Genomic DNA, 19,239 nt, shown 5'->3' with positions numbered 1-19,239 from the left:
TAGTGAAAAAAACGTGCATACTCATTTATCTTGCAAATATTGGTATCCTTGTTTTCGTTGAATTGTAAAGCGTTTATAGTTGCCGGCCTGCCGTTTAACTAAAATGTCTGACGCTTTTCTCATAGTTGTTCCGTTTGATTTGGACGAACACACAAATAGAATAGAATTAGAAACGTTCGCACGGCCAAAAGATTTGAGGTGCGGCACGCAAATAATTTTCTCATTTTTATCGTGGACAACATGTATTCGTCAGTTACTTAGTACTAGGCATGGAGTAAGTTATAATCGAGCTAACACTATATTCTGTAATATTTAGTTCTTTAATATTTCTTTAGAATTTTTATCTATTTTATTAGGTTCTGACAGTTTTATAAAATCTCGCCGAAAAATAATTACGTTTCTTGTAATTTCATGAAGTATAAATGGAAGTCTCTCTGTACCAATATTCTTGATGAAAACATGGTTCGTTGATTTAAATCATTCAGCATTTTAATATTTTACTTGTCCACTAAGTTAGTTTTATAGCTGTTTTTTATATCTAGAAATGGAAATTATTATCGACGATTGTACATGTTGTATAATTGTAACTCCGTTACTACCTAATCAGATTTTCGCGTGCGTAGGTGCATCCGAATATTTGTATTTGAGATACGTTGTTTGCATTTTACCTGAAAATTAATGTTACCTTTTTTGTGAAAATGTAATTGAAGAAATTGATTACCTTACTTTGTGTAGTTGTTTTTAAACATTTGCATAAAAGATTCTTTATAAAAAAGTTGCAATTTATTCGGATGTGAATCATACGCATTTGGTTTTTTTGTTTTTTATTTTGTAGAGTCTGACATATATCGAGTATGAAAAGTAAAGCTTTAGTCGCATGCATGATAAAAATAAGAATTGATCATTGACCAAGACAGATGTAGTTGAGATTTCTCAAGGTAAACTTTCACACTGATTTGTTCACTTTTACAATATCTTGATTTCATTGTTTTCTTTTTTTGTTTCGATATGATTTTATATGTAGAAAAACTGGAAAAGAAATCTATTAACACAATGTCGCAATCAGAGGATACTTATGCTCCAGAAGAACCAACATCAGATATTCCAATATCAATGCTTGACATACAAATGCCAGAAACACCAGAAAGTACAAAAGGTCAAGTTAGCGACGGAGACACACCCAGATTGGAAAGTCCAAAGTTGCTTAAACCTGTGCTAGGAAAAGTGCAAGCTAAAAAAAGATTGATGGCATTTGCTAACAAGTTCAATGTACTACCAAAAGTCCAGAATAAATCTAATCTATTTCAAGTGCATTCAGTTAAAATTTCTAAATCTAAAAATAAGTCAGGCGATAACAAGTCTTTAGAAAATAATTTGAGCACAGGATTAAATGTAGATTCTGATTCTATGCAACAGTTTCATAATCGCCATTCAAGCGGTAGTAAATCGAAAAAGAAAACAGGTATTTGTATACTTTTCTTAGCATCAGTAAAATATATTCTTTGATAATTCAGTGATATGATTATACAGAAGAAAAAATACTGGCTATCGAAGAGATTAGACGAGAGGAATCCAAAAGTAAAATGTTATTGGCAGAAGCTATGGCTGCAGGTATTAAATGGTGAAATATTTTCGAACAGAATTATTTATTAGCGATAACTACTTTATCTTCCAGCTAGTTTAGAAGAAGAAAACTATGGGAATAGAAATGGACAAAATTTATTGGAAAATATAAAGAGTATTAGAGAGAGAAATAGACAAGATGATATTAATAGTTCGCATAAAAGTGGTTCAAAATCATCCATAGAAAGTAAACGTTCTGAGAGGTATGAAAACGTTTAACTCTTTTATCTTAGGAACATTTCACCCATATTTCATTCATTATACTACTCACATTTTTTTATGTGCATGGATGATGTACAAAGATTTTTTTAAGGAGGCGATACGGGAAAGAAGAAAGAAGGGATAGTACGAGTAGAGAGTCAAAAGAATACGGTACTGGTAAGAAACGGTATTACAAGCTCCCTCATAATAAGGAACAACGTAAAAAAGATAAGGACAAAAGAGAGGATAAGGACAAACGGGATGATAGTATCAAGTTTGAAGAGAATCGAGATAAAAAAGATGAAGAGAAAGATAATAAAAAGGATAATGAAAGAGATAAATGGGAAGAAGTAAAGGAGAAAAAGGGATCAAAAGAAAAGAGAGAAAACTTCCGAGAAAAGAGAAGTGATTCACGTGAAGGAACTGTAGAAGCTAAAGACAGAAAAGAAAAAGAGAAAGAAAAGGACCGAGGAAAAGAAAGAGACATAATGAATTCTTCTTCGTGGATAGAGTTAAAGCAATGTGGTATAACAATGCATGATATAATTGATATTAAAAGACGCGATCCAGTAGACCGACCATCAAAGAACAGGTTTGTAAGGATATTTAATTATACCATTTATATTGTTCCTCACATATCAAGCACGTAGTGTAGAAAAAAAAACGTATTACAGAACAGCTGAGGATTATTTACGTCACTTTGAACAAATGTTAATGTTGAATGATATTCGTTTGAGACGTTACGCTTTTATTGCCGAAGGACTCGATGGACCTAAAGAATATCCTCCCGAGTCTATAAGAATAACTAAAAGAGGAAAGCCTCAAATTATTTATTCGGAAAATTCTCGAATGTCTTTTTTTCTTAATCGCCAACAAATTCTTCAAGCTGTTACCACTGAACGCCGGGAGAAGATGGAAAAGATATGCGAGGCAGAATTTACACGGTATATATCGAAATGTTCTTTTTCTCTTCAATTTTCCTTTACCCATTCAGATCCTAACGTTTCTAGAGATAATGCAGAAGAAGCGGAGAAATCTCAAGTAACTCGTGATTGGTATCCGAAAGCAGGCATGTGTAAGTCTAATGAAAAAACGAAATGGCATGTACCCGTTAGCGTACAGCTTCCCAGATCAAAATGGGACAGCGAGGACGATGACAGATTATCCAACGATACTGGAAAAGAACGGGAAGACGAAGTAAAATCAGATGATATTGAACCTGACGCGGGTATAAATTTATAAATTCCATTTTGATGTTTTAAAAAATAATTAAAATAAATTTGATCTATTAAATTTGTTTCAGAACAAGAAGCGTTTTCTCTACGGTCAAATATAATGAAGGCGGATACTAGCGCTGACGAAAAGACTATTAATGAAGATAATAAGTCTTCCAGCGTTACAGAAGTAGACGGTAGACAATTATCATCTCCTTTATTGTCATCAGCAGGCAACGAGAAATTAGCATCAGAATACGAACAGTTCATGAAGATGGTTTGTAATGACATTCCCGGATCAAAAGACTTCTCGCCGAAATCACTACCGTCTAAATCATCCACCTCAACGTTGAGTTATCACGAGTTTAACATAGAAACTAATTTGCCAGAAGACAACAATTTTTCATTCGCGAATCATAGCGTATCCGGTAGGTCTGATAAAATTGATACGAACAAGGGAGAAGAGAAACTCAATAGTAATGAAAGTCAGCAGAACTTGGATAAAGCTTCGATAGAGGATGAGATATCTTCGAACAGTAGTCACTGTCAGGAGCGTATGAAACCGGAAAGCAAAGAAAAGTCTGAAAAAAGTGAATCAGAAGATTCGAAATCGATACCCAGTGATTGGGAAAATGTTCGCATTAAAGTGGAACGATTGAGCGATGAAAATTCCGATTCTAGAGAGACGAGGAAGAAACGAAAACGGAAGAAAATGACTTCTAGCAGCGATTCATCCAGCACGTCCAGTTCTTCCGACTCCGAGGAAGAAGTAAAAAGAAAGAAAAGAAAACAGAAGTCGTCGAAAGACTCGGACTCGGATTCTGATTCGGATAGTAGCGACAGCAGCAGCAGTAGTAGTAGCGATTCTTCTAGCTCTGACGATAAGCGAAAGAAAAGAAGGAAGAAGAAGCGGAAAGCAGAGAAAAGGAAGAAGAAAGCAAAGAAACTAGCGAAAGCGAAAAAGAAGCGGAAAAGAAAAGTAAGCACCGATTCCAGTAGCAGTGATTCTTTCGACGATAGAAAAAAGAAGAAAGCGTCAAGCAAGAAATCAAAAAAGAAGAAAGAACGCAGCAATAAGCAAGATGAAAATGAAGACATAGTAAAAGCGATACAGAAATCTCCTCTGCAATCTTTGACACCAGAAAATACGAAGCTGATGCGTTCGCAGGTACCACGGAAGAAGATCAAAGAGGAAACTAAGGTAGAATCTAGAAAAAGATCAACCGAGAAACACGATATCTGGAGCCAAGAACAAGAATTGGTACGAAAAGTGATTTCAGACAGTGATGTATCTAACAAGTCACGCAAAGATGAAGAAAAAAGGAATAAGAACAACGAGGAATACTTGGAAGAATGGGACATGGATTCTGTAATTATGTCACAGCAAAAGGGACAGAAATTGTCGAAGGGTAACACGGAGAAGATGGAAAAAACTGAGATAGAAAATATTAGAAAAATCGAAAGAAAAGATGAACGAAGTAAAAGAGATGAAAGATGTAAAAAGGATGAACGTTTCAAAGAGAAATGTTCTAGTCTCGGTAAAGAGGTTATACAAGAAAACATGAAAATTGATGAAGACAATGATGCGAAGAAGAAAAAGAAGAAAGACAAAGAGAAGAAGAGCAGTAACGAATTTCTAACTGATTGGGAGAAGGAGAGTGAACGAATGTCACAGCAAATGATGCAAGACGAAATGAAGCTTTCGAAGAAGTTAGAGAAACAAAAGAAAGATAAATGGGGAGAGACTGAATTTGACACGTTAAACGTGCCATCTCTAACGCAGCTTGAAAGAGAGGTAAATAAAAGGCAGCTCTTGGCAGACGACTGGGAGGTTGATAGCTTGGAAGCTGTGCCGGATCTGATGATCAATAAAAAGAAATCCACGCGTACTTCGAAGAAGTTGGAGAAAGAAGTTAGGTATGATAAAAAAACAGATACGTATATCGCCATAGAGAAAGAGACCTTGCGAGAATGTAAGAAGAGACAGGATCGCCTTTCCGCGATGAGAATCTGGGAAGAGGAACAAGAAGAAGGTGAAAGAGAAGCTATGATGCTGATGGAACAGAAGAATAAACGAAAGAAAGACGAATGGGATATCGAGGAGGAATCATTTTTGTTAGAAAAGAGCGATAAGAAAGAAAGCATTGAGAACGATATCTCTACCATCGACATTATCCACAAAGAAGTATCCACAGCTAGCAAAGACGCAGACGCACCGATGAAGCACGACTCAGTGTCTGGTAAAAAGGGCAAGAAAAGTCGCTGGGACATGGCATCACAGTCTGAAGAAAAAATAGAACTCAAAGCTCCTGTCATGTGGGAAGAAGAATGCGTTGAATGGACAAAAATGAACAAATTCGAACGGAAAATCGACAGGGTACCGTTGGATCATTGTGATTCCATGATGCCTAAAAGCAAAATAAAAGATGAGAATATTTGCCTCGCCGATCAGCAATCTAGAAAATCTTTATCAAAAAACTCAGCAAGTTCAGACATCATTGACTTGTTTTCAAGAAAATCTCAAGATGTAGATTTATCAGATTCTTCTTGGACGACGGAAGAACAGACAAGGAACAAGTCAAGAATGAGAAGTTTGGATAACAGTTCCCAAAGGGATGCATTTTTTGATCAGGCAAAAGAACAAACACCTACGTCAATTATGAATGAACAGTCTACTGTTGAACAGTTGAAAGATATATTTGAAATGGACATAAAGTTGATGAAGAAAAATATAGACTTGTATAGTCCCAGTTCTCCGGCAGCTTCTCAGAAGTCTGAGGTATGTTTATTAGTAATAATTGACTTACCATCTCCAAATATTTTATTAACATTCTTTATCTTTCAGGATACAGAAGCTTTCGATAACATTCACTCAAATTCTTCAAATCTCAGAGAAGATTTCTCCTATACGCCGAAGAAAGAAGTTCTAATCAAATCTGATGAAGAATTCATGTCCATTCCCAATATACCTCTTCAAATAAAGTACAGAGACAACAAGTACCCCAAGTCAACTATGACAAACGAAAACTTTGAAGAAATTTTAGGAATACAAACTGAGAAAGAAACAACCCCAAAGAAATTCGATGCTAAAAGCTCTGATAGCTTGCTTGATCTTGCAATGAACGAACCGTGTCCTGATCCAAGCACTTACAAATCATTAAGAATGGACATATTTGAGGAGTTTGAATCTAACGCATCGCGTAATAGATTGAGTAACAAAAGCTCTGAAGAAGTAGTTTCTGCAGATACAAAAGGTGATGAATCATTAGAAAGCAAAGCAGCTCTTAAATTAATCCCTAAACAGCTATTGGTTCGACGAACCAATGAACGTTCGAAGTTAAAATTGATCTCAGACGATCCTATGCAACATGCTACAGCACTTTTAACTATTCAAAAGAAGCTTCGAGAAGCGCACGCCGCGAAGAACGTTTCTTGTGGCGAGTCTTCGAATGAATTTAAAATTGAATGCGAGCAAATAATTGATAACGATGCATCTGCGATTGACATCGCTCCTGTGCAACAGACCATCGTTACGGAAGTAGATTCCAAAGATTTATCAATAACAATGATCGCGACCAAGTCGGAATCACCAAGCTCGGTGAAGTTTTTCGATCATGTCGGAGAGTACAAGTCGGATGATAAAGAAGAAGCTAAAATAGAGGAGCTAAAGAAACCTAAAATCTCTAGCGATACGGAAGAACAAAGATCACCGTACAGGGAACAAAGAAGAAGTCCAAGTAGAAAAGAAAATAGGGAGGATAAACGAATAACTGATCGTGGTAAAGAGAAAAGGGATAAGAAATATGATGATAGGGAAAAGAGTGATAGAAAGGACGGTAGAGGCTCCAGACAAGAATACAATGAAAGAAGAAGGTCCAGTCCTTCGGGTAGTCGGAAACGAAGAAGAAGCATGAGTCCGCACACATCGTGGGAACAAGAGAGAAGCCGTAGCGAGAGTCAAAGTCGTAGTTGGAGCAGAAGTAGAAGTAAAAGTCCAAAGAGGAAGGATGAATCGTTCGGTTCTTCCAGTAGGGAAAAGCGATCGAGTAGAATTGACGAAGAAAGGGCTGGTAGATTTAGGCCAGACGATAGAAGGGAAAAATCAACGAGAAGCCCATCCCATTTCAGTGCTGCTCCATACAACAAAGGTACCTCCTTTAAATACATTATTTAATTTTAATGTAACTCATTTAAGATTTTATATTTGCAGATCATTTTAAAAAGCATGGATCTACTAAAGGCGATCGCGATGACTGGAACAGAAGGAAATATGATAGCGTGGAAAGAGAGAAAGAAGGAAGATCGTACGAGTTGGTAGATGTGTTAAGAGAAAGAAACGTAGAATCTGATAGACACAGGGAGGCCAGATTCCGCGGGGATGAAACGGATAGATCATTCTGGCCATACGAATCAGAAAACATGCTGCGTGATGGAAACGAATCCATAGATTCTTATTCCAATGGAGGTCAAGATTTAGATCTTGATTATGAGGAAAAAATGTATTATAGAGAGGACAGTATCGAAAGGGACATCATGGAAGGTCCTCTTCGATCTTCGTCAAAATTCAAACATGGAAGAAAAAATAGATCCACCGTGAGAAGGGACAGACAATGGGAAAAGGATAGAGAATCGTTAGATTTTGATAGACACGGACATGTTCGAAGAACAGAGAAATCGTCGAGAGGTCATTCATCACCGCGACCAAGACGATCATCGCCTAGATCATCACACGATCGGTTCAGACGCGGATCTAGATCACGGTCTAGGTCCTGGTCAAAGTCGAGATCACGATCCAAGTCCAGATCTAGATCTAGATCAAGAACTCGATCGCGTTCTCGATCAACGTCGAGGTCGCGATCCATGTTACGGTCAAGATCTAGATCTAGATCGGGATCGCGATCCAGAACCAGATCCACTTCAAGGTCTGGAATGAGAAGCCCGGATCATTTGAGGATGACTGAACGATTAAGATCGTCCAGGTAAATAGGAATTTTACTTTATTATTGTTGTTACTTCTTTTGGATGGTAAATAATTTCGCTATTAATTTAGATCACCCTCATTGGGACGAGGTAGAATTAGCGAAGGTTCAAGGGACAGGAAGGATGAACGCGATAGTATGAAACTGGATAATTGTGCTGAAAGGGGTAGACGCATTGAGACAATTGTACAGTCCGGTCTACCTAGGGACTCGAACGTGTTAGATCCGGAAATGCACATCGGTGACAATATGGAGTCTGTTGCTTCAGGTTTTCAATATTCTAACGAGACTGAAATTGGAAACGAGTACTACTATACTGAAAATAATTTGACCTATCCTCCGTGTATCGACGACTCGACTACGAGTTCACCGAAACGGTTATCCCTTGACGATAGGTATTTTTAATTCCTTTCGTGTTTGTAATCCTGATCCTAACTGTTTTTAACATTTAATTTGCAAATTGATTGTTTACTGTAGGTTGGAACTCGAGTTAGGAATTAAAAAGCAACAAGATAACGCAGGGCTGTCGAATGATTATGGGGAGAACTTTAATTCTAATGTGTGTTATCCATCACCAACTCAACAACAACAGCAGATGATGTATCGTCAACAACCTACCGTCTTACAAGTAAATCAATTATGTTCAAGTTTATCCCCTAGGCATACATATAGAACATCAAGAAATTGAATCTTCAACAGGTGGGCAACGTGTTACAAGTGGTGCCTGCAGACTTCAATGGAGTACCAGCAACACGTAGAGAACCAGCTGCAACTCCCACACCTCCGATCGTACGAGGTTCTAGTCAAGTAGTCCGCGTAGGTAATGTTCTTCAAGTTGTACCGACGTCATTGGACTGGAGCGGTGGACAATCGTCATCAACGGTTGATCAGTCAGGAGGAATGATGTACTCCGCATCAGTCCCGCAACCTTCACCGGTTCCTTCAGTCCCTATATCCGTACCTGTTCCAGTTCCTGTCCCCATGCCAGTGCCGGCAGTTCCACCCCCGATGGCTTCCTCTACCCCTGTTTCTACATTATCCCCAGTTCCATTACCTATCTCCGTTCCTGTACCAGTTCCTGGTCCCGGTCCTGTTCCGCTTCCAGTGACGCAGACGACGTTCCCAAGAACGGAGATAACACCTCAAAGTAAGCAAATGTATCATTTTGTACAGGAACTATTATAATAGTTTATAACAGTAACTAAAGAATAACTATTGGAATAATTATTGTATAGAAGTGCCAGCTCAACCGGTATATAATTACGAAGCAATTCTGGAGACTCGTCGAAAGGAACGGGAGGAACGTAAACGGCAGCGTGAAATTAAGCGAAAAGAGAAAGAACGTAGACGAATAGAACGAATTAATCGACGAGCTTTACGTCTGCTAGAGAAAAACAATATGCGTCAGGCAGAAAATGCGAGTCAACAAAAGACTTCGAGTCTAGATCCGTCTGTTCTGAAAGCTCTTAGAGAAAGCGAAGAGCAAGTTGAGGCGGAAGAACAATCTTCTTCCACGATTACCGAGAAAGAAGAAGAAACACCAGTTGCTGCTCCTGTTATTGTCTCTGCGGAGGAAGAAGTACCAGTTGACGAGGACGAGGAGGAGGAGGAGGAAGAGGAAGAGGCTGAAGTGGACGATGACGAGGAAGACGAAGAGGAAGCCGAAGAAGACGAAGAGGAAGAGGAGGAGGACGAAGAGAAATCTTCGTTACGAGTAAATAGTCGGCGAAATGAAGTCGATGAAATTGTTAACGCAACGATCGAAATAAGTAAGGTTCAAGTTGAAACAGAGTCCAAAGAGTGGGTAGAGTTACCGCCGGCACCTTTAAAAGGAATCTTAGTTGCATCAGGTTTCAGGTATATAATCATTTGTACCTTTACAAGCTCCTTTCTTTATATTGTTATTTAAATAATTGCTTTATATTTATCCTTCAGGAGAACCTCGATTCCTAACGGCAATTTGGACGAATTTTCTACTCCTGAAAATGAAAGCGACGATAACACAGACAAAGAGAGTACAGAAACGGATAAAAATACTGAATTCAACAAAAATGAAGTCAGCGAAATCAAGTCGAGCAAACTGAAAGCTCAAGTCAAGATGAGATCAAAATCAACGAAGTTGAGTAAGTGGAAACAGAGAAACAAAAAGTCCGTGCAATTTGCGGATGGAATTAAACCCGGAGAAGGTACTAGTCCTAGTGGTGGCGAAGGTGATATGCCTTCTCCTCCACCTCCTACGTCAACGGTTACCCGTGATATTCGAAGAACAAGTTCTAGGAAGAGCAGAAAACAAGAGAAACGAGCACGACCTCCTAAAGCAAAGAAAAAAGTGAAGGTTAGTTATTCTCTTATGATTTTATATATTTTTGAAGCCTAACGAATTATATTCTAATAGGTAAAGATTATAAAATTGAAGAAGCCTCGTGTGACTCCATTAACGGCGATGATGATGGACGACTCTGACGAATTAGATGATCGTTCACCACCACCACCGCCCCCTGGTTCTCCTCCACCTCCGCATCTCTGGCCAAGCTATCTTTCTGCATACAATTCTACTGTTCGTACCAGTGAAGCTCAATCGACGACACCTGCAACTTCTAGTACCGTTCAAGCTCCACCACCACCTACGCCATTGCCTCTTTTAGTTCCTCCTCCCCCTCTGAACTATACCATACAACCCTGTAGCAAGGCGTAAGGTGTCATTTTTTATATTTTAGATAAATCATTCTACTACCGTGTAGAATGTTCTAGATTAAGTTTATTAAATGAACGATACGCGAACGTTTGTTTCTTTTTTTTTTTTTTTTTTTGAGGAAGAAAAGAAACACGTGAGCAGCCTGTTACACGCCAAAGGCTTCACAGATGATTTCACAGTGATGCGAAATCATTGAACCTTACTTTAGGCAAAAATAATGTATTATTTCATCGACTGGGGTTGCTCTGTTTGTAAATAGCTTTGTTCTTCGCGACGCGGTTATTGTCGCTCTCGAAATAAAATAAGAATTCGTGTGTGTGTGTATGTGTGTGCAAGTGTTCCATTGCGTCCACGTCTTGACAAATTCGCGTTGCGTTTATATATTTTTCGATACGAAGAAGAACACGAACGGAGATCAGATACAATGGAAAATTGAAATACTTGACACGAATGTAATTTATACAAGAGACTTGAGAACTTAAATATCAAGTTTGTTAATAGTAATTACATTGTTGAAGATGTAAGGTATTTGTAAGAGGTGAATTTTATTATTGTATATTTTAATTTTGTAGTTCAATGTAATAGATGCCGATTGTCTTCAACTTAGGCATAGTTTAAAATGGGTCTTGATGCAATTTTTCTCTCTGTTGTTTCTTTTCGAATTATTCAAGCTCATTTTATTTACAAAAACGGAGGTTGTATATACGCGGGTATAGATGCGACTAGGACAAAATTTCATATTTAGTTGGCAAACATAAGGCCAACCATTCTCTCAAAATTCTTACATTCGTTGTACATAATCCTGGAAACAATCATTGTTTAGTGATTAATCATTTCATTTTACTCCGCGGCAAAGAAAACGATACTTCTTGTCTTGTAGTAAGAAACGTTCAACTGCCCATATTATCTGAATTCCCACAACGTTTTCAAAGATACCAATTTATAACAAATAAAACATAATTCTTTTAATAAAGCTCGTGTTTCATTTCAAACCATAAGTTACGTCGACGACGAATCAGTAAGGTCGGTAAAGGCAGTTCGTTCAATGTAGATAAGAGTTGTTTGTTAACGCGGAAATAATCTTTAAGCGTGTAGCTCACACGAGTTAAATATTAACAAGTGTTGTATCGTTCGTCTATATTTACTTTAATCGATTGGAATTTTGAAACGTTTTTTGTCAACTGTAGAAAAAAGAAAATGAAAGTAGCCATTGTCGGAGGCGGAATAGTTGGTTTGACAACAGCGTTGCAGTTGCAAAATGAATTACGTAACGCTCAAGTTACAGTTTTCGCTACTGATTTTGATAATACTGTCAGTCATGTTGCTGCCGGACTATTCAGAATTGGCTCCTCGTACTCTGGACCTACTGAGAAGATAACAAAGTACATATATAGATAACACCTTTTATCTAATTCTAGTTAAACGTTTGTACTTTTCAAATAAACTTTTTTAGGGAATGGATACAAAACTCTTACGAGTATTATGATAACATTCGAAAAACTGAAGAAGCTCCACTTGCTGGTATAACAGCAATTTCCGGTTACATGTTCGCAAATTCTTCTCCGGAAACGGTTAAGGTTCGTTCTTTTCAAAAATAAATGCAACTTATTTTTATATTTTTTCTGTTTCATCGTAGAGTCACTGGATTGAAGATTTAGTACCAATATACAGGAGAGCTACAGAGGAAGAATTTAATTTAGTTGGAGGTGTTTGGAAATACGGATCGTTTTTCACAACTCTCCTTACTGAATGTAAACTGCATCTTCCATGGGCTCGGAAACAGTAACAAAATTACTTTATAGAATGATATTGTTATTTAAAATAATCGTTAAGAACACGTATCCTTACAGGCTACAAGATAATGGAACCAAACTCATAGTTAGGAAGCTGAACTCCTTAAAAGAACTTACCTTCAATTGGAATTTGATTTTTAATTGTACAGGTTTAGGAGCAAGGTCTCTGTGTAACGATAGACACTTGGTTTCTATGAGAGGTCAAGTACTCAAAGTATGTTTCTTTTAGCACAGAATTTGTTTCGTACTACGTGCAGCTGTATTTGTAAACCTTAAAAAAAAATATATATATAGGTAAAAGCACCATGGATGAAAACATTCTTCTACGGGGAAGTAGATACATATATTATACCTGGCTTTAACGGTGTCGTTACTCTTGGTGGTTCAAGAAACTTTGATTCTGAAAATATGAAAGTTTGTCCTTACGAATCTGCAGCAATTCGGGAGAGATGCGAGAACGTTGTTCCAGCTCTTAAGAAAGCAGAACTTTTAAGAGAAGAGGTTGGATTGAGGCCTCACAGAACGCAGAACGTGAGAGTAGAAGCTGAATGGATTACAAATGAAGATTCTAAAGCTATTGTTCGTTTCAGACAAATTTATTTCGATGAATCTGTTAAGATTCCATTATTGACCAAGTATTTTGTGTTACAGCTGGTGCACAATTATGGACACGGAGGATATGGAGTATGCACTGCTCCTGGTACTACTAAATATGCCATTCATTTGGCGAAGGAAATGCATAAGTCTTCTGTTGCAAAACTTTGAATTTTTAATAGTTTCAATGTAATATTAACTGAAATTATTAACTTAATTACATTTGTTTATTATTAACGAATTTACACAAGCAAATCGTTAATACGGACTAATACTGCGTGGTATTATTGACGCTCATTACGTACAACTATGTTTATATTTTCAGACTGTAGTTGCGCGTTCAAGTCAAAAATATCAAATAAAGGTAAAATAATCCTTTCGTTATCAATAAATACATGGTATTTTGTGTCACTGTATATCCCACTTCTCTTTTATAGCATACTGCAAAAAAAAAGAGCAGAACTATAAGAAAACTCTTGAAACATCTCTCGTTATCTCTACGCTCCGGAACAGTAACGAAGCTATAAATCAACGTGCTCATTCGTGTTATCTTCCAAACAGGTTTGAGATTTGACACGTTACTATGCATACTAGTGGAGACTGTAATGCATCATTAAGAGGTCGTTTAACAAACTCGAGAACGTCGTTGCAAACTATCGTGTAGAACTCCTTGCCAAGTGTTTGTTAAACACGTTAAATCGTGAATCTCACGATGAGAAAAACCATTGAATGAAAACCATTCCCATCAATTCCTGCTACTTCTTGCCAGGTTTCACGTTTTTCCGAGGTGGAGCGCCCCATCTGAGCGCACTGCTATCCACTGTTAGTCTTGGTCTTTTATACTGACTACTTTTAATGTGTTCTTCGACTAGTTTAGGTGTTACGCAGATTACATGTTGTCCCTTCCAGTATTTAACCATATTCATACTTTGCAGCGTCGATATAATGTCCGTTTGTGAGATACTTGTCATCTGACTGCACATTATACATAAAACAATCACTCAGTTTTATTACATTTGTTTAATTTTTGTCCTTTATATGATTTTATTTTATGTACTGTTACCTCAAATCCTTTATGCTAAGAGTTCCACGAAAATCTCTAAGGATTTCTAAAAGAATCCAGCTCCAATAGCTTCTGTACGATAATTTTCCTAAGTCACTCAATGGCTTTTCAGGACTACCAACAGTCTGTTCTATTCTGCTTAATTCATAACTGAAAGCAATTAGAAGCTTTCCATATCCCTGCCTTTGAAACGGTGGTAAAGTTAAAATACAGGCAACATTGTTGCCATCAGGAGATTCTTTTTCCTGAAAATGAATAAAATCCAAAAAATAAAAAACTGCAAGTTGAAGATCTAATTATAAGTTAAAGAAAGATACCTTTGAAAAATAGCCAACTAAATGAGCTCCATGTTTATCAACCTCGCAAAGAATATAAAATAGAAACGGTTCGACGTCAAAGTAAAGAGTTTTATGATCCAAAAATAACTTTGCTAACAAACATAAGTTTTGGCAGTAAATTTTATGTTCTCTACCATCTACTTCCCAAATGCTTAATGTGCCTTTGCGGTATATTTCTTTTCCAACTGGCTGTCTGTGAGTACATTCACTCTGAAACCAAAACACATAAATATAAATAATTATTCTAATTATCAAAAATTAAAACGCATCAAAAAGACCAAATTTTCTTACCATGTGATATCTGTATGTCTTTTCAAGACGCATGTACTTTAAACAATATTCACAAATCCATAATTTAGGTTGTTTGCCATATTCCTCTGGGTAAGGACTGAAGTACCAAGTATCAATTTCATACTTGCCTAGAAGAGAACTTTTGAAAATAATGAGACCCTTTTCACATAGAGAGTTTAATGGCAAAAGATGCATGCTAATACTTACCAATTTGAATTTTATCAATATACTTGACTTTTGTTATTGCCTCATGCTCCTTTTCTAAAGCAGCAGTTGTAGGATCCATTTCTGCATAAGTCTATTAGAAAAAATAATTTATATTAGCAAATATATATCCTTAATTTTACAAAACCATCTTTAAAATACATACTTTTTGAATATGATTAATCTCATCGTGTCTCCTCTTTTGATTTCTTGTAATTTTACGGTCCGATGAATCTGCTAGTAAATCAGTACCAGAGTTTCTGTCTCCACTTTTCCAGCTTCTGTCACTCATGTCAAATCTACTAGACATAATTCTATCTCTTGGTACCCATTCATCCAATCTTCTATTATGCCCCTCATAGTGTACATAATATTCATAATGACTTTCACTTTCATTATATCGGGTTTGGATAATCTCTGCTGGATCTGCAGAAAAAATTTTTAAAAAATATATATATACACTTGTATTTATACGCTTCACGCTCACGGATTCTTAATTTTTTACATAATATCAATTATTTTTTGTAAAATGACAATTAAAAGTGGAAGAAAAATATTCTATCTTCTTTATTACCAACGTCCATTCTGTGTATAAAGTGATGTTATAATGAATCATACATGACATCGTAATGTTTTCAAAACAAGTATGGTTTATCAAGGCAAAGCCGGCAATATAAATACAAATGTAAAACCGCGAAAAAAAGCGCGCGGATAATTGTTCCATAATTTTGGACGCTTCTAAGCATAGAAATGAAAGAAAAATAATCATGAACATGTTATTAATATATTTACGCCAAGAGTCGTCGGATCTGCGAACAAGATAGTGTTCGCCTATATCGAGAGGCAATTCTTCGAGACTGTCCGCGTCATCGCCCGATCCCTTCCCGCCATTTGTCAACGTGTTCTCACGTTTTTCTTGCTTCACCATCGTTTCTTTCGATCCTGTTATACAATTCTCTTTATTTCTCTGCTCCGACTCGGCCATTTTCTGCATGCAAATCACTGGTTAACGAAACGATATTCGCTACAGCGAAATTCCTGAAAATAGCTGAACATTGCACTCGCTGATGCAACGCGACTAAAACGGCCATGAAATTCTCCACGGCATACATTATACGCAAAAGTAACTAAACCGTAGGAGGAACACAAACCGGAAATGACGAAAATTTTTCTTTCAAAGTATCACGTGAAGTTGTATTCATGTTTTTGAATCATAAAATTTAAAAAATTATACATATCGTGTATACGTATGCGTTCTAGATATTAGAGTTATTATATCTTATAAAATATAACTATTGCACGTATATTTTATAAAGAAAATTAACAAATATATATGGAAAATAATTATATAAACTATTAGAAATATTTAAAAAGTTTGTTATTTGATTTTTATAAAATATAAACTATGTTTATACCCTTTTTTATATATACTTGTTAGTCAAACTTCAATTTTTAAAACACTAATAACAAATAACTGAACAATGAATCATATCACTGCCTCCATCTATAGTGAATTGCGCAGCATTTTTAAAATATCGATTTCTTTCAAACAAAGCATGATTCGAACGAAACACAAGTGTGTCATTTCATTTTTCTCAACAATATATGGAATTCCAAACCAAATGTTTGGTTCTTGTGAAATTTCTCAAATCATTTAACGAGAAAGTCACAAGCATGAAATCAACAAATCAACTTCTCAGGGTTGTATAACCTTTGGTTAATTAGATTACTGCGTGCCAAAGAAAAATGAGATCGTGTCAACAATTCTTTACACTTCAAACGTTATGCTAGAAAAATGTACTAATCTATTTTGATCTTAAGATAACCAATGTTATCAATCGATTTTAGAAATCTTAGAAATGTTACGACGAAATAGGTAAAGTGAACTTGTTGTGTAATCAATGAAATGTATACTATTTTTAGTTAATTGCCTTATTAAATATTAGAAACACCAAAACACTAATAAACTATTTTTCATGTATCACGTTATCCAGATTCAAGAATAGAGCAACTGTGATTGGTCTCATAGTACTGGCAACTATAATTTATAATGAATTTTTAATCTATGAAATACAACGGTTAAAATGGTCCTTACGGGAATGCTCAGAGTGTGTGAAAGTACTGGTTGTCGCAGATCCACAAATACTGGGTGAAAAACATGAAAATTATTTTGGTTCATGGATAGCACAATGGGATAGTGACAAGTATGAATAACACAGCTGTTTTGTCTATTAAATTGTTAACTTTCTCAACATACTATCTTTTTTTCAATCAATGTATACATTGATCTGAATTTTGTTCCACAGTGTCTTATTTCCAGGTACTTGAAGAATACATTCTCAAGAGCTTTGAGTCATTCTAATCCTCATGTTGTTGTATTTTTGGGAGATCTTATGGATGAAGGTCATATTGCTTCTGCAGAAAATTTCAAAGCTTACAAGAAGAGATTGGATTCTATCTTTGAAATGCCTGATCATATAATGGTACAGTTGTAGCTATTTTAAAAGTACCTATTTTAACGAATGTCATTATCTATATTATATTATTTTTTGGTCAGAAAATTTATCTACCAGGTGATAATGATATTGGAGGTGAAGAGGATTCAGTTTCAACTAACATTCATAACAGATTTAATTTTGCATATACCCAACCAGATACTTTAGTTTATAAAACAGTAACATTTTTTAAGGTAACAAAGCAACAAAGCATTCATTAACTATTTCTTAATCTATATTAGCACATCAGAATATATTTATTTTACTTACCAGGTAAACAGATTAACTCATTCAATGCCAGAAGCCCCAAAAGATGCCTTTCTCAATGATTATGCAGAAAGAAATACAACAAATGTAGTACTTAGCCATATGCCCCTATTATTCATGCCTGGTACTTTTGTCCAGAATGTATGTTGCCTTTGTATATTTACTAAAATTTAGCTCTGCTTTTAGTTTTGATTAATATTTATCTCGTAACAGGTACTAAAAGAATTATCACCGCAAATTATTTTTACTGCTCATGAACACAAAGCCATGCATATCAGTTTGGATACAGCAACAGACCAATTAAGTGAAATTTGGATTTTACCTCCTAATGAAATGCCATTATATCAGTTAAGAATGGATGTAGGTGATATACACGAAGTGCAAATACCTACTTGTTCGTATAGAATGGGTACCCCTCACATAGGTTACGGTTTAGCTTATATTGGTAAGGAAAATGTAATATTATATGTTATACATTGTACATAAAATTACAAGATACTTCTTACTAAATTTTTTTTCGTTTACTTTTAGATACTCAAGAGAAAATAGTAGAATTTACGATTTTATGGTTACCAGAGAGATTTCCCCAATTATGGATTTACATCTTAGTTGGAGTGTTTATTTTAGTCTTCAGTATTTGCACTCAGTACTTATATTTATATTTCTAGTAATTGCATAATGAATCATGGAGCTTATAGTTGCGCCTTTTCAATGTAACAGTTAATCAAATATGAAATGAAATGCGAAATGATAACTTGACATTAGAAATGAGGTACAAAGATCCGTCCAATATATGTGATTCTGTTACCATCTATGTCAAGTGTTGAAAGGGATGATGTGATGGTTATTTAATATGTTTCGCCCGAACGCCGTAAATCTACCTTTTGTGAGACAAACCGTTCTGACGGACCATTTAAATTCATCTCAGAGTGCGCTTTCAAATATACTTTAATATTGCGATGAATTTCAAAATACTCGAACAGAAAGTATTGAAACAAACAAATTAAAACAAGCTACCGTCAATAAAAATATTTTTAGAACATGTTCCTGAATATCCTATTATAATGTTCAGACATTAACGACTTGCTTCTTAGTAAATTCATTTCATTATTTATTCAATTACAAGGCTGAAATAATATTCTGTATAGTTTATAAAATAACATTTATTATAAATGTATATAAAATTGAAGTAAAAAAAAAAAATCATTTATATTTCTCCCGTTTATATGAATAAAAAGATTGTAATTCCTATATTTATTAAAATACAGTGTTACATTGTTGATCTAAAATTCTTCGTAGAAGAAATAATTTATATTTATGTGTGAAACTGTATACGTTTGCTCTGAATAAATAAATGTTAAAGGAACGTATTGATTTATATTATAAATTTTTAAATTTGAAAGGTTTTCGAGTATAGGAAATTACGTCATAACATTTGAAATAGAAGTGTAAAATAAATCGTCCAATCGCGTGCTACTGCGT

The 19,239-nt window shown here is 35.7% G+C and overlaps 4 protein-coding genes across 11 annotated transcripts; 3 read left to right on the top strand and 1 right to left on the bottom strand.

Annotated features, from left to right (window-relative positions):
- The first annotated feature begins 87 nt into the window (after window positions 1-87).
- On the top strand, window positions 88-11,250 carry LOC117609324 (uncharacterized). 7 transcript variants are annotated; one of them, XM_034335511.2, is made up of 18 exons: window positions 88-274; window positions 357-462; window positions 836-938; window positions 1,025-1,462; window positions 1,531-1,611; window positions 1,676-1,826; window positions 1,937-2,416; window positions 2,499-2,768; window positions 2,835-3,052; window positions 3,128-5,817; window positions 5,884-7,186; window positions 7,234-8,017; window positions 8,089-8,412; window positions 8,495-8,645; window positions 8,717-9,164; window positions 9,253-9,874; window positions 9,953-10,352; window positions 10,413-11,250. In XM_034335511.2, the coding sequence occupies exons 4-18, from the start codon at window positions 1,054-1,056 to the stop codon at window positions 10,710-10,712; spliced, it is 8,631 nt and encodes a 2,876-aa protein (XP_034191402.2). In that variant the 5' UTR covers window positions 88-274; window positions 357-462; window positions 836-938; window positions 1,025-1,053; the 3' UTR covers window positions 10,713-11,250. The 7 variants fall into 7 exon arrangements, with proteins under 7 accessions (XP_034191402.2, XP_034191404.2, XP_034191401.2 ...); XM_034335513.2 differs by lacking the exon at window positions 357-462; XM_034335510.2 differs by lacking the exon at window positions 836-938.
- On the bottom strand, window positions 10,801-16,122 carry mof (males absent on the first). 2 transcript variants are annotated; one of them, XM_034335519.2, is made up of 7 exons: window positions 15,788-16,122; window positions 15,162-15,421; window positions 14,999-15,089; window positions 14,792-14,919; window positions 14,480-14,710; window positions 14,163-14,407; window positions 10,801-14,074 (listed from the first exon to the last, which is right to left on the bottom strand). In XM_034335519.2, exons 1-7 carry the CDS (start codon window positions 15,987-15,989, stop codon window positions 13,855-13,857), a joined length of 1,377 nt encoding a protein of 458 aa, XP_034191410.1. In that variant the 5' UTR covers window positions 15,990-16,122; the 3' UTR covers window positions 10,801-13,854. The 2 variants fall into 2 exon arrangements, with proteins under 2 accessions (XP_034191410.1, XP_034191411.1); XM_034335520.2 differs by lacking the exon at window positions 15,788-16,122 and adding an exon at window positions 15,570-15,757.
- Daao1 (D-amino acid oxidase 1) lies at window positions 11,910-13,298 on the top strand. Its single transcript, XM_034335521.2, has 6 exons — window positions 11,910-12,094; window positions 12,166-12,289; window positions 12,349-12,494; window positions 12,563-12,719; window positions 12,800-13,084; window positions 13,157-13,298. The coding sequence occupies exons 1-6, from the start codon at window positions 11,910-11,912 to the stop codon at window positions 13,268-13,270; spliced, it is 1,011 nt and encodes a 336-aa protein (XP_034191412.1). The 3' UTR covers window positions 13,271-13,298.
- Window positions 16,123-16,492: 370 nt separating the features above from the next.
- On the top strand, window positions 16,493-18,955 carry Mppe (Metallophosphoesterase). The gene is made up of 7 exons (XM_034335362.2): window positions 16,493-16,871; window positions 16,990-17,199; window positions 17,316-17,478; window positions 17,553-17,684; window positions 17,764-17,898; window positions 17,971-18,202; window positions 18,289-18,955. Exons 1-7 carry the CDS (start codon window positions 16,855-16,857, stop codon window positions 18,423-18,425), a joined length of 1,026 nt encoding a protein of 341 aa, XP_034191253.1. The 5' UTR covers window positions 16,493-16,854; the 3' UTR covers window positions 18,426-18,955.
- Window positions 18,956-19,239: the final 284 nt, after the last annotated feature.

This window comes from Osmia lignaria, chromosome 14 (assembly GCF_051020975.1).
Source record: "Osmia lignaria lignaria isolate PbOS001 chromosome 14, iyOsmLign1, whole genome shotgun sequence".
Lineage (NCBI taxonomy): Eukaryota > Metazoa > Arthropoda > Insecta > Hymenoptera > Megachilidae > Osmia > Osmia lignaria.
Note: the sequence above shows the minus strand (reverse complement) of the source record. Positions and strands in the feature narration are given on the sequence as shown.

What these genes read in the sequence shown, in the direction of transcription:
- Daao1 (XM_034335521.2), top strand. Translation starts at nt 11,910, where the DNA reads ATGAAAGTAGCCATTGTCGGAGGCGGAATAGTTGGTTTGACAACAGCG. An exon ending in CCTACTGAGAAGATAACAAA is followed by an intron (nt 12,095 to 12,165) that starts GTACATATATAG and finishes AAACTTTTTTAG; the next exon opens with GGAATGGATACAAAACTCTT. An exon ending in CTTCCATGGGCTCGGAAACA is followed by an intron (nt 12,495 to 12,562) that starts GTAACAAAATTA and finishes GTATCCTTACAG; the next exon opens with GCTACAAGATAATGGAACCA.
- mof (XM_034335519.2), bottom strand. Translation starts at nt 15,989, where the DNA reads ATGCAGAAAATGGCCGAGTCGGAGCAGAGAAATAAAGAGAATTGTATA. An exon ending in AGACATACAGATATCACATG is followed by an intron (nt 14,711 to 14,791) that starts GTAAGAAAATTT and finishes TTTTGGTTTCAG; the next exon opens with AGTGAATGTACTCACAGACA. An exon ending in TAGTTGGCTATTTTTCAAAG is followed by an intron (nt 14,408 to 14,479) that starts GTATCTTTCTTT and finishes ATTCATTTTCAG; the next exon opens with GAAAAAGAATCTCCTGATGG.
- LOC117609324 (XM_034335509.2), top strand. Translation starts at nt 1,009, where the DNA reads ATGATTTTATATGTAGAAAAACTGGAAAAGAAATCTATTAACACAATG. An exon ending in GGCAGAAGCTATGGCTGCAG is followed by an intron (nt 1,612 to 1,675) that starts GTATTAAATGGT and finishes TTTATCTTCCAG; the next exon opens with CTAGTTTAGAAGAAGAAAAC. An exon ending in AACGGAGATAACACCTCAAA is followed by an intron (nt 9,165 to 9,252) that starts GTAAGCAAATGT and finishes ATTATTGTATAG; the next exon opens with AAGTGCCAGCTCAACCGGTA.
- Mppe (XM_034335362.2), top strand. An exon ending in GCACAATGGGATAGTGACAA is followed by an intron (nt 17,200 to 17,315) that starts GTATGAATAACA and finishes TCTTATTTCCAG; the next exon opens with GTACTTGAAGAATACATTCT. An exon ending in AAACAGTAACATTTTTTAAG is followed by an intron (nt 17,685 to 17,763) that starts GTAACAAAGCAA and finishes TTTACTTACCAG; the next exon opens with GTAAACAGATTAACTCATTC.